Here is a 14,266-nt window from a genome sequence, read left to right as displayed (position 1 = left end):
GTCACCTTCACACTTGACAATTACAAGTGCAACGTAATAAATTGTTGGGGTTTTCTATTAACAACTCTTTTTAAGCTTCTTATATTATAAATAAAAATAAACTTGACATTCATTTTCGTGAATCATAATCTGAAAACATGTAATGATTTCTCAAATTTTGCTTTAATTAATGCATGTTTAAACCAAACGAAAACCAACCATTGATTGAATCGAGAATTGAACCAACTATTAAACAGATTGAACCAGATCTGCTAATTTTTTTAATAATTATTTTTAAAAATTACTAATGATTTATTTAATGGGACCGGTTCCGCAACGTCTAAAAGCCCAGTAATAGACATGGATAAAAATGAATCGGAATTGACTCATTTAACCCTGTACCAAATAATTTTCCATAATATAAAGCACAAGAGTAAATGCCAGTATAAGACCCCTTAGGAATGCAGGACCAGTGAAGAGAAATACTGGTTTGAGCTTCAGTACATCTAAATACATTTGTCTAAAGCCAAAATACATAAAAGTCTGAATACATAATTCCAGATGACACATACTAGAAACCCACAAGATGGTGGATTCTGAGACCAGCAAAAGCTTATGCACACTACTTGGGATGAATACTACCAACCGGGTCAGGGAAAAGCAGTTCGAAATAAATCCCATTCGAAATAATGTCAAGCAACTGAGACTTACCTGCAAAAATTATCTGATATATTTCATGACAGATCTTCATCTGACCTTGACCGCGTCAGGCGTCTGCGTCTCCTTGGGCTTGGAGATGCATCTTCACCTACATCACTTATTACACGCACATCATCTTCATCATCGTCATCTTGCAAACCCAAGAGATTCTCGCCCCAAAGGAACCTCCGCTCAGATACAGCTCCTCCAGGGTGTCGATGCCTTGACCAAACCCTGGACCTGGCTCTTGATTCACCAACATTGTCGACTGAACCAATCTGAAACAGAAAGAAAGTAGTCCACCATGGTGAACTTGCTTCACCAGTGCTATTCTCCCTTCGAGCTGCCAACCTATCTCCATTCTCAATAACATAGTCTCCAACCACAAGAGCACCTGGCATGGCAGATCGAATAGCACTTACAATGTCACCGTATTCTCTTTGGTGCTCAAGGCGGCGCCAGGCTCGTTCTCTGGATGGGTCAATATCTGAAGGTCGTATTGTCGGATGGACTCTCCTGGCATGCCGACGCAATTCCTGGTAACTTCCAGAGTAGGAGCAAGATTCCCTAGAACAGGTTCTCTTCTTCGAATTTAGATACTTTCTGGCCTCTTCCACAACCTCCCAGCGAAGTACGTTCCCTCGGCAAAGAGGGCATTTCAAACTAGATTTAAAATTCTCAGCATCTACATCTTCGGATTCAGATCTTCCCCGGAAGGAGTAAGAGTCTGCTATTTCTATAATACCTTCTCCTTGTGAATCAAGATTCCTAGTTGGCTCTCGGATATTATCTTCTGATCCTCCTGCCATGCTATTGGTTTCATTCAGATTTTGACTTCCATTACCTTCAACAAAATCAGTTCTTAATGCCAAGTTCAAATCAAAAGTACTAGAATTCGGAGGGTTTAGGGGGAAGGGATGAGGTAATATTGGACTCTTACTAGAATTAGCCCTGAATTTTTTAAATCGGTCTAGGCAATTTGAATGCCTGTAACTTGTGTCACAAATGTAAGATCTGCAACCCTTGTCGTGCGAGCTGCACAGCAGCAGAACAGCATTATGTGGATGGTCCATGCAGATTGGACATGAGACTTCATCCAGTTCTTTATGGAGAGCACGTACATCCAAATCAGTAATTATTCTTCGTTTAACACCAGCCATCTTGAACATGCTGTGCAAAGTTACTCAGCATATTGAATTCATCAGGTAACGGGAAAAATAGTCCATTAATCAAAGGATAAACTAGACAACGAACATTATAAACCGCAAAACTAGCACCGTGCATGGAGAATTTTCAGAAGTCTCCATACCAAGGTATAAAAGATGGCAGCACGTCAAACAATAGAAAAGAAGCAGACCATAAAATACACCCAAGGTCCCATAAAAAGAGAAAAAAAAAAAAAAGGAAACCCGAAAACATTCCCAGAAACCCCAACATCTTTATTTCTTGGAAAGGCATGGTGCAGAAGGGAAAAGGAATGAAAATCCTCTAGTTTCCTTGACTTCCACACAAATAGTGACCAAACTCAATCTCAGGTGCAAAATACGGCTCATTTCAAAAAACCTTATAGGGATCAACCACCAGCACCGGCTAGATATTATAAAGTCCTCCAGTAAGATCCTCCCCCCCCAAAAAAAAAACACACACACACACGCGCAAGGCAAATAAAATTAAGTGCATCATATAAGTCAGAACAAACAGCATCAGCTATGAACTATTTTAGCTCATTTAGAGTCCACTGAAAGTTTATTTTTACCTAGAGCCACTAAACATAAAGTAAACCTAGATGCCCATATGAATTATAAACAACAGCAACGTGGAAGAGTGATAAATATGCCAATCTACAAATGGGAGACATGCCACCCACTGTCAATAATTTCATAACATAAAGAGATTAATTCGTCTTTATCTTAACATAAACTTACCAGGACACTGAACTTTGAATATATTTCCTACCGCAGTCTTCTGTAATCTGTATCTCTGTGAGACGCGAACTGAAAACTATAGAATCGTCACTTGTTAACTTGTACAAAGAAAATCAGATGACAAATCCTGATGCAAAGCTCCAAAGCACTGAACAATATAATGCAATGTAAAAAGTCCTAGAAAACTTGATCAAATAGAACCCTTGAATAAGTAACTAAGTGTTAGTCTTGAACCAGACAGCTATCATACCTGCACTCGGGCCACAAAAACCAGAAGAGATTGTCAATTTTGATATATATCAATCTACAATTTTTATCAATCATCAATAGAGAGAAGAAAAATGCATAGGAACCATGCAGATAGTGCAGCATAGAGGCAAAGGTTAAAATAGTTGTTTGAAGTTTGAACAATCAATTGAATTTGAATAGTACTTCCTTCATAAAGTTTTTACGCTCAATGAGATTTATTTCCCAGATTACTTGGTGATAAACATGAGAATACAATTGTATACAACAGTTATCAGCTCAAACAATCAAAATTTTTTAATTCATTCATAACTACTTCCCCAAACACCACGAGTAAGACTTCTTCAAAGGTGAAATTTCGAATAAAATGATCATAGAGTTGCTCAGGAGCACCTAAAGAACATCTTTTCAATTCTCATCCAATAATAATTGAATAACACAATTTTGCTCTTAATTGTGCTCAGCTACCCTTAATCCTATAGCCTCGTATTGAAATACAAAACTCACCTCAGGGCAAATTTACAGTAAAGATATATATATACATACATTTATATATATAAGTTGCTTTCTAAAAATGAAAAAACAAGTTCCCCGGAACATAATGAGTCTTAATAGGTGTTTCCAGATTCCAAAATTCCAGATTTAATTCCCCCCCCCCGGGGAAGATTCAGTATCTTAAAATCAAAATCCGAAAACCACCATATATCATGTTATCAAAATACCAATCCTTCCCCAGCAATTACCAAAACATCCCAAACCCTAACCCTAACCACCCAAAAAGATTCCTCCTTTATCAGGATAAACGATCCAAACAACATCAGTTTATGAATTACAGGCAGAAAATCAAAGCACCCTATTGGTCATATAACAGAGATCAATCAGTTCATCAATCCAAAAATAAAAAAGCAAAAAACATGAAAAATAATTTAACAAATTAACATGCGGAAAAGGTGAGGATTTACAAATACAGAGGGGAAATAATTCGAGAACTGAAAATTATCCGATCTCTAAAAGGGGGGAGTTGAGATTGCGTGGAAAGGTAGAAGCACCGTAAAAGAGAAAAAAAAATCTGACTAAATGTCTAATGAGAATTGAATTGAATAAAATAGACTTAACAGCAGCAAACTCCCTTTTAAAAGTTAATATAATTATTAATTTTATATAGGCGGTGAAAGGAAAGAGAGATAAAGAAGAAAGATAATGGAAGTTGAGAAATGAGAAGTGAGAGAGAGGAATTCATCGGGTACACCCGCCTCCATTGTTGTTGATGGGTTTCCTACACGTGCCCTCCCTGTAATGTCTCAACCATTCCGGGTCCCGCATAGATGACCTGGCATCTGACTAGCTCCTTCTTCCTCATCCTCTGTCGGCTCGGCGGCTAGATGCTGATTATTTCCAAGTGGAATCCAATATATGAGAGAAAATTCTTATAATCTGGATGTCTATAACTTTTAAATATTTATAAAAGTAATCAGTTAAAACCTCTCATTTATTATTAAATATGTTTAATGTATGTGTTAATGAACATGTTAAATAAACTTCATTCATTTATGTTGCATTGAATGTCAATAATTTATATATAGCTCTTTTATAAATAAAAAAAGGAGACGAGAAAATTTTCTATTTACTTTAAATGTTCTTTTATTTAATTAATTATTTTATAATATATTATCAGCACAAGTTTCTACGAGTTCATAGTGAAGTTCACGTCATTTCACTTTATATAATTTGTCCGTATAACTCCCGTTAAACTATATACGGTATACGTATTTTTATAATTCTTTTATTTTATTTTCTAGATGAAATTTTTTCTTTGGGTAACATTTGCACATTTATTTTTACAACTCAAATCTAATAATGATAATTATATATACATATTTTTTTATTAAAAGAAATTTCAATTAATGTAAATTGTGTTAAGTTATTATCATGACTATTCTTCTCTATGCCAATATTTGACATACATATTATTATTTAGCAAATTTGATATATATAATTGAATTATTTTACGATTGAGAATGCTTATTATTTTACTAATATTTTTTTATTTTTGATTCAAGTGATTATAATGTCAAATCTTGTCAAACTTGAATTTACGGCCTTAAACATCTCAGGCAAAAATTATTTGTCATAGGTATTAGATGTCGAAATTCACCTAGATGCTAAAGGTCTAGGAAATACTATATTAACCGATAAAGAAGCATCTAATCAAGATAAGGCAAAAGCAATGATTTTCATCCGTCATCATCTACATGAAGGATTAAAAGTGGAATATTTCACTGTGAAAGACCTTCTTGAGTTGTGGAAAATTTTGAAAGAACGATTTAACCATCAGAAAACAGTGATACTCCCTAAAACTCGTTATGATTGGATGCACTTACGGTTACAATATTTTAAGACTGTAAGTGAATACAATTCAGAACTTTTCAAAATTTGTTCTCAACTAAAATTATGTAGAGAAAACATAACTGATGAGGACTTGTTAGAGAAAACATTTTCAACCTTTCATGCTACTAATGTGCTCCTGCAGCAGTAATACCGTGAAAAATGTTTTAAAAGGTATTCTGAATTGATTCATGCCTTTTGGTGGCTGAACAAAATAATGAGTTGATGAAAAATCATGGAATTCATCCCACTGGTTCTACACCATTCCCTAAAGTCAATGTAGCAGTACACAAAAATTATAAAAATAGAAAATATAGAGGTCGCGGTTGTGGTCGTGGACGTAGTACGGGACGTGGTTGAGGACGTACTAGTAATCGTTATCATGGTGGTCATAACAATGATACTTCTAACCACCAGAAAAATAATAACAATGAAAGGCAAGAAAGAAGTGGTCAATATAATCCTTCAAAGATTGTTGAGAATATATGCTACCGATGTGGTATGAAGGAGCATTGGTCACGTACATGTTGTATGTCTGAACATTTAGTAAAACTTTATCAAGCATCCATTAAAAAAAAGGGAAAGCATATAGAGACAAATTTTATATCCCAAAATGATGAAATGGAGGCAAAATATGAAGATATTCACTATAATACTAAAACTGTGCCTACAAGGGTGATAAATTTAATGACCTTAATAATATAACTCACCTAGATGTGCAAATTTATTTGAGAATCATTAGACAAATTGATGTTATTTTGACATTTTTATGTTGTTTTAAATATGTTTTATTTTCTTGCATAAAGAATAATTTATATATTTAATAAATATTTGTAATGTTTCTCATATTATATTTTGTTTGTTTTTATAAAGAATATGAATATTCAACAAAATTTTGATGAACACAAAATCAATGGAGACATGTGTCTTACAAATAGTGCTACAACACATACGACACTCAAAGATAAAAATATTGAATATCTATATATTACAAATGTTGAATGTGGAAAGAAATGTGTTTTGGAAAGGCTACCTATTTTTTCATCGGGTTTATATTATACACATATTAGTGCAATTGAGTCACATATTACTACAAATCAGAAGTTTGTAAAACCACATTTTTTAACTATTTGGCATGACCGATTAGGCCATCCCGGATCTATTATTATGCGAAGAATCATTGAGAATTCAATTGGACACCCATTAAAGAACCAAAAGATTCTTGAATTCAAAGATTTATCTTGTGTTGCTTGTTCTTAAGAAAAATTGATTATTAGACCATCACCAGCTAAAGTTGGGATTAAATCTCCCGCATTTCTAGAACGTATTCAAGGTGATATATGAGGGCCCATTCATCCACCATATGGACCATTCAGATATTTTATGGTATTAATAGATACATCTAGTAGGTGGTCATATGTGTGTTTATTATCGACTCGTAACCTAGCGTTTACGAGACTACTTACTTAAATAATTAGATTAAGAGCACAATTTCCAAATTATGCAATCAAAACTATTCGTCTTGATAATGCTGGTGAGTTTATACCCCAAGCTTTTAATGACTATTGTATGTCAATTAGGATAAAAGTTGAACATCCTGTAGCTTATGTTCACACACAAAACGATTTAGCTGAATCGTTTATCAAACGCCTCCAACTAATAGCTCGGCCATTGCTCATGAGAACAAATTTCCCTGTTACAGCTTGGGGATATGCTATTTTGCATGCAGCAGCACTTATGCGCTTAAGACCAACAAGTTATAATAAGTACTCCCCATTACAATTGGCTTTTGGTCAGAAGCCAAATATTTCCCATCTTAGAATTTTTAGATGTGCAGTATATGTTCCAATTGCTCTACCACAATGCACAAAGATAGGTTCTCAAAGAAGGTTGGGAATATATGTTGGTTATGAATCTCCTTCTATAATTAAATATGTTGAACCATTAATTGGAGATTTATTTACTACACAATTTATTGATTGTCATTTTGATGAAACAACATCCCCAACATTAGGGGGAGAGAAAATGCATTTGGTAAAAGAAATTATATGGAATGGATCATCATTATCTCAATTAGATCCTTACACAAGTCAATGTGAACAAGAAGTTCAAAGGAGCATACATTTGCAAAACATTGCCAATCAACTGCCAGATTCATTTACTGGCCTAAAGAGAATTACAAAATCTCACATACCAGCTGAAAATGCTCCAATACAAATTGATATCCCAATAAGGAAAATTGTTAGTGTAAAAGAAAGTAATCCATGCCTGAAGCTTGGAAAGCCAATTAGTTCCAAAGATAAAAATCCTCGTAAAATGAAAGGAGAAATTATTCAAGATGGTAATATTGTGGAGACAAGAGCCCAAGAAGAGGCCAATAATATAACTAATAAAAAACCCAGAAGAGGTTTAGGTACCTGAAAATGGTGATAACAAAGAAATCTCAATAAGTTATATTACTTCAAGAAAAAAATAGAACCGAAAAATATAATTGTCGACAATAATTTTGCTTATAATGTTGCTATTGAAATAGTAAAAGAAAATGAGGATCTTGAGCCTAAATCTATTGAGGAATGTAGAAATAGAAAAGATTAGCCAAAATGGAAAGACGCAATTCAAGCAAAATTAAATTCACTTTCTAAACGTGAGGTTTTTGGACCTATAGTCCAAACACCTAAATATGTAAAACCGGTAGGATATAAATGAACATTTGTGAGAAAACGAAATTAGAAAAATGAATTTGTAACATATAAAGTACGACTTGTAGCACAAGGATTTTCGCAAAGGCCTGTTATTGATTATGAAGAGACATATTCTATTGTAGTGGATGCAATCACGTTTAAATACCTTATTAGTCTGGCAGTAAGTGAAAAACTTGACATGCGTCTAATGGATGTTGTTACAGCTTATTTGTATGGTACACTTGATAGTGAAATTTATATGAAAATCCTAGAAGGATTTAAAATCCCTGAAGGATATAGAGTTTTTAGGGAAAATTGCTCAAACAGATTAAGGAAAAGTTTATATGGATTAAAACAATTTGGATGTATGTGGTATAATTGTCTTAGTGAATATTTGTTAAAAGAAGATTACAAAAACGATCCAATTTGCCCATGTGTTTTTATAAAAAGGTATGGATCAAACTTTGTGATAATTGCTATTTATGCTGATGATCTAAATATTATTGAAACTCTTGAAGAGTTTCAAAATGCAATAAATTATTTAAAGAAAGAATTTGATATGAAAGATCTTGAAAAAACAAAGTTTTATCTTGGCCTGCAGATCGAGCATTTAAAAGATGGAATTTATGCCCATCAGTCAACTTATACGAAAAAAATCTTAAAGAAATTTTATATGGATAAAGCACATCCATTAAGTACCCCAATGGTTGTATGATCGTTAGATGTGAATAAAGATCAATTTCGTCATTGTGAGAATGATGAAGAGTTTCTTAGTCCTGAAGTACCATATCTAAGTGTCATTAGAGTATTGATGTACCTTGCAAACAACACAAGACCTGATATAGCTTTTGTTGTAAACTTGTTAGTAAGATTTAGTTCTTCTCCAACATGTAGACATTAGAATATAATTAAACACGTATTTAGATATCTCAGAGGGACCATTAATATGGGGTTATTTTATTCAAATAATTCAAAATCCCTATTAGTTGGTTATGCTGATGTTGGATATTTATCAGATCCACATAAAGGTCGATCTCAAACGAGATATTTATTTACATGTAGAGGTACTGCCATATCATGGCGTTCGACAAAGCAGACATTAGATGCTACCTCTTGAAATCATGCTAAAAAAATTTCAATGCATGAGGCAAGTCTAGAATGTGTTTGGCTAAGGTTATTAACCCAACATATCCAGAAGATATGCAATTTGCCTTTATAGGAAAATATGTCAACTATCTTATATGAAGATAATGCAGCATGTATAACTCAATTAAAGGGTGGTTATATCAAATGTGAAAGAATGAAATATATTTCACCAAAATTATTCTTCACTCATGATCTTAAGAAGAAAGGTGACATAGAAGTTCAACAAATTCGTTCTAGTGATAATTTAAAAGATCTTTTTACCAAGGCATTGCCAACTTCAACATTTAAAAGACTACGAAACAATATTGGAATGCGTCGACTCAAAGACATAATGTGATGTTGCCATTATGGGGAGTCTAAAACACATTGTACTCTTTTCCTTTAACCAAGGTTTTGTCCTATTGGGTTTTCCTGGTAAAGGTTTTTAACAAGGCAACTTGTAACAGGAGATTGTGTACTCTTTTTCCTTGTAAAGGTTTTTAACAAGGCAACTTGTAACAGGAGATTGTGTACTCTTTTTCCTTCATTAGATTTTTATCCCACAGGGTTTTTCCTAATAAAGGTTTTAATGGGACACATTTTTATTTAAAGGACATCCAAGAGGGAGTGTTGTAAATACATTAAATGGATGTCTATAACCTTTAAACATTTATGAAAGTAATGAGTTAAAACCCCTCATTCATTATTAAAGATGCTTAATGTATGAGTTAATGAAGTTGTCAAATAAGCTTCATTCGTTTATGTTGCATTGAATATCAATGGCTTATATATAGCTCTTTTATAAATGAAAAGAGGAGACGAAAAAATTCTCTATTTACTTTAAGTGTTCTTTTATTTAATTAATTATTTTATTAAAATATATAACATTTACTTCATTTTTTTCACCATAAATTTTAAATCTCACATAAATATGTAGTAGTATATATACGCTCCCAATTGAAATTTAACTATTTTTATATAATTGAAATTAAAATTAAAATTAATTATTATTGGATTAAATTACTAATAAATGTCAAAATATTTTAAATTTTATCATATTAGACCTTTTTTTGGAAGGATTATGAAAATAGGCCAATTTTACGAAAGTGTTTTTAGGTGAAATTAAAAAAAACGCATCTAGATTTTTTTATTGGATTGTCTTTTAACGATAATATTTGTATAAGAGTTTATAATGTTTTATTTTGTTAGAGTTTAATGTTATATAAAATTTTACTTTTAATTTTTAAAAATTAAGTATAGTCTTTAATCTAAATTAAAAATTAAGTATAGCCTTTAATCTAAATTAAAAATTAAGTATAGTCTTTAATATTATATTGTTAGTTGAAAGATTAAGCAATTTCACATTGTCTACAAACAAGCTGCAAATGGATTATGAGTCTATATATACCCATATCCCACATTAAGAAAACAAGGGAAATGAGACTTGGGATCTATATAAAGACCTATTTTGTAAGTTTCATTTCCACATTACTAGGTGGCACCAGAAAATTAAAAAAAAAACATTGGTGTTGCCACTTTTAGTGCTGATGTGGCTGAAAGTGCTGCCAGCTGAAAGTGTTTTTCTGTAAATCACTTGAAAACGCTTCCACTTAGACCTTTTTCTGAATTTCACCTTCTGTAAATCGACCTATTCTTGTAGTTCTTCCAAAAAAATGACCTAACATGATAATTTTTTTTTTAAAATGGCATTTATTGATAATTTAGTCATTATTGTTAAGAATTACAAAAAAAGCATAATAGTATAGATTCGCTTAAAAAATTGCTTATTCAAAAATATAGTTAGCTATTATTGGAGGGACTCGACTCTCTTATTGGAATAAGTTTTTGAAGTGTAGTCTTTTGAGCAGTCAATCTAAACCTCGAACAATTAGCATTGTTCCCTAGGTGTCTATATACTCAGTTTTAGCCCAACTTCGAGGAGAGCCTAAAGGAGTTTATGGAGAACTCCTAAAGTCTACCAAAGAACTATTTTATCATTTTGGCCTTGATAAGGTTTGAACCCAAGCCCTTAAAGGGTTTTAGAAGGTAAGAACACTAGTGATAAAACATTTCATTGATGAACCTAGGTGCTTCGGTTGAAACTCCATGAACTTGTTCAGCCTTTATCTGTAGTAGGAAGACAAAAACTCGGGGCTAAAATCGAGCATAGACACCCTGAGTACAATACCTCCACTAGGCTACTTAGAGGATGATACTTCTATAATAGTTTATTTTCTCAAATTTTAGTAAAATTTATTTTATTTAAAAAATAATAAAATTTAATTAAAATGTTATTTCAATAAATTGTTTTTTTTACAAAAATATATATTAATGACATTTTATTAATAAAAAATATTTTTGAGAATTAAAATAATATTAATAAATGAAATTACATTTTAAATTTTATTAAATATATCATCTAAATCTCATTTCTTAATATTATTAATATATTATAATTTTTAATGTGAAAATTAGAAAATCAATAACCAAAACACCAAATATTGTTATAGGCGTAAAATAGTATCTTTTTCTAACAAAATTTTGGTAAGCAAGTACGATTATTATAAAGGGAGTTAAATATAGAAATATTCTTCAACAAAAAGTTTTGATAATTCAATATAAATTAATTTTATTGTTTCGTTGAAAAAATTATATATATTTTTTATTTTAGCAATATTATAAATTTTAATATTTTAATATTATTTCAAATGTAATGATTTTAATATTGCTATTTGAATTGAAATATATATGTATATATGGGTGCAGACAATTTCTTGCAACTTCCTTGTATTCAATATTATCGAGATTTTGCCGCAAACTAAAATGAAATCTTATTAACAATAAGATGTTATTTGATAAATTAAAAAACTAAGCGTTGAATTTAAATTATAAAATTTGTTTGGTGTATTTCTTTCTCCTTTTGGAAATCCACTAGGAGCCTTAGCACTCACCGGCTCAGAGCAAAATAATTTAAACATTAAAAGAAAATAAAATAGATTTTAAAAAATAAACAAAAGTCACCCCATTCCTCGGGAATCCTATTTTCACAGAAATGATTTTTCTCATTTCTGCTCCTTAGGGATCAAGACACTTCCCCATTATTCCTTCAATCTGGTTCACGAATCCACTCTTCCTCCATCGTTCTCCTTGCGAAGCCCGGGACCGCTCCTTCCAGGTAAAACTCCTCTCCATTTCTCAAACTTTCAACTGTTAATCTGTGTGCGAGTTGATTAGCTTCACGATTTGCATGTTTAAACTGTATGGAGAGAAATCTGCTACTGTGATACTGTATATTCTGGATGTGAGCTCTTATTTCAGACTTATCTGGGGACATATTATTGCAGTTCTTGATAATCGTTAGAGAATCGCCTTCGATAATTGCTTCTGTAACCCCCAACTCTAACCCCGTTTTAACTGCCCATGAACATGCGAGGGCTTCTGCTACAAATGCTGAGCCCACGTTTGAGTGGAGTATTAAACGTGATGCAATCACCTGCCCTTGCGCATTTTTGGCTACAATCCCCGTCCCAGATTTGAAAAAAATCCTTATCAAAGGCTGCGTCAAAATTAAGTTTGATGCATATTCCTGAAGGGGGCTTCCATTTTGCATAGATCACCTTCCTGGTAACCTCCTTTTCCTTGACGCCTTCTATTTCTTTAATGTATCATTGAATGAACCTTGATGTGTCAACCGCCAATTTAGCACAATGTTCATGCATAAATTTGTTTCTTGCAGTCCACAAGACCCACAGACCACAATAGAATGATACGCGTTGAAGTACTGACCAGTTGTTGAAAACCCAAGTAAACTACTCGAACATGTCCTGTATTGAATTTAATAAGATCCCAGGAAAACCAACTAACACCCATATCACCTTTGTAACAGGACAACTCCTAAAAACATGATTCATAGTTTCAGCACCCTCCCCACATCTTGGACACATCATATCGGCAACTAGTCTTTTGTTATGCATATTTGATAGCATAGGGAAGAATTTTTTGAAATACGCCATATTGTAATCTTGATTTTAGATGGTAGGTTTAAGCCCCAAAGTTGCTTGTAAAATTCTCTAGATGCATTTTGTAATTCATCTAGGATAGGAATAGGAATACTTGTCTGTAAAAATTTGTAAGCACTCCTAACGGAGAACTCTCCTGAGGACTCACCTCCCTACACCATCACGTCCTGCTGAGGATTCGCTGCCAGCGGGATTAGAAGTATCCTGGCCACATCAACATCTGCAAAGGTATTGGTAATAATCTCTCTTTTCCACTCACTAAAAGTTCTCTTAATTAGATCGGCAAATATAGAAACATCAAGGTTTCGAACTGCGTTGCTTAATTTATAATTAATCAAACTCGGTAACCAAGCATGATTACAAATTGAAACTTTATCACCCCATCGAACTCGCCAACACACCCCCGTCTTCTAACACTTTTTGAGCTGACCAAATGCTTGTCCAAGTGTACGAAGCACCATGCTTTAAATTTGCTTGCATAAAATCTGATTGAGGATAATACTTCGTTTTAAGCACCCGAGCATCATCTTGGATCAATATGGTGTTACTTCTCTAAATTGGACCTTCATTTAAGGGTAGAGTTGTATGTGACGTGTGACAGTGCATGTATTATCAAGGCAATGCATTAGACAAGGCGTAATGTTGATTTTATACCACCGTTTTGCTTATGCATTAGATTGGAAATGGAGTTAACATTGAATCTGGACATACTGTTGTTCAGGTTCAATGTGAACTTGGACAACCATAGGTTCATATTCATCCGGGCTTTAGCTTTTAAATGACTTTTATTAATATTTAATTTTTTAATTTTATTTAGTACTCTTTATAAATTTTAATAATGTTTTTACAAATTTATTATTTAAAAAATAATTTTTAAATTTTAAAGTTAAGTTCTAAAATGAATGAATTTGGACAATTCCAATAAAAAAATTTTCTTTCAAGTTTTTTATTTAAAAAAAAATTGACTTTTTTTTTATGTTTTGCTAATGTGACAGCTGAAGTGGTATTGCCACATTAGCAATTGCTGACATGCAGTGCCATGTCAACACCGTTAATGACCATGTCAGCACTATAATGATCAAAGGCGAAAAATATTGGTAAAAAGTTGATGCAATTTGAGAGCTTGAGGGCTTAATTGAGATCATTTTTCGTGGAAGAGCTTAATTGATTTTTTCGCGAAAGTTTAAGGGCCTATATACCCCTTTAG

The 14,266-nt window shown here is 32.7% G+C and overlaps 1 protein-coding gene and 1 long non-coding RNA gene across 3 annotated transcripts; one reads left to right on the top strand and one right to left on the bottom strand.

The window, feature by feature from the left end:
• Nucleotides 1-378: 378 nt before the first annotated feature.
• LOC107954917 (uncharacterized) lies at nt 379-4,082 on the bottom strand. 2 transcript variants are annotated; one of them, XM_016890609.2, is made up of 4 exons: nt 3,812-4,082; nt 2,604-2,853; nt 1,619-1,848; nt 379-1,522 (listed from the first exon to the last, which is right to left on the bottom strand). In XM_016890609.2, the coding sequence occupies exons 3-4, from the start codon at nt 1,845-1,847 to the stop codon at nt 714-716; spliced, it is 1,038 nt and encodes a 345-aa protein (XP_016746098.1). In that variant the 5' UTR covers nt 1,848; nt 2,604-2,853; nt 3,812-4,082; the 3' UTR covers nt 379-713. The 2 variants fall into 2 exon arrangements, with proteins under 2 accessions (XP_016746098.1, XP_040952440.1); XM_041096506.1 differs by having other exon boundaries at nt 379-1,848.
• A 7,817-nt stretch (nt 4,083-11,899) lies between these two features.
• Nucleotides 11,900-13,369, top strand: LOC121219048 (uncharacterized). Its single transcript, XR_005915600.1, has 4 exons — nt 11,900-12,215; nt 12,385-12,664; nt 12,777-12,844; nt 12,927-13,369. It is a non-coding gene; the product is annotated as an uncharacterized lncRNA (long non-coding RNA).
• The last annotated feature ends 897 nt before the right edge of the window (nt 13,370-14,266 follow it).

This window comes from Gossypium hirsutum, chromosome D07 (assembly GCF_007990345.1).
Source record: "Gossypium hirsutum isolate 1008001.06 chromosome D07, Gossypium_hirsutum_v2.1, whole genome shotgun sequence".
NCBI classification, from domain to species: domain Eukaryota; kingdom Viridiplantae; phylum Streptophyta; class Magnoliopsida; order Malvales; family Malvaceae; genus Gossypium; species Gossypium hirsutum.
The sequence above is the reverse complement of the archived record's forward strand: the minus strand, read 5'-3'. Positions and strand labels throughout refer to the sequence as shown.

Bases quoted from the DNA above. Each gene is read 5' to 3' on its own strand.
- LOC107954917 (XM_041096506.1), bottom strand. From the start codon at position 1,847: ATGTTCAAGATGGCTGGTGTTAAACGAAGAATAATTACTGATTTGGAT.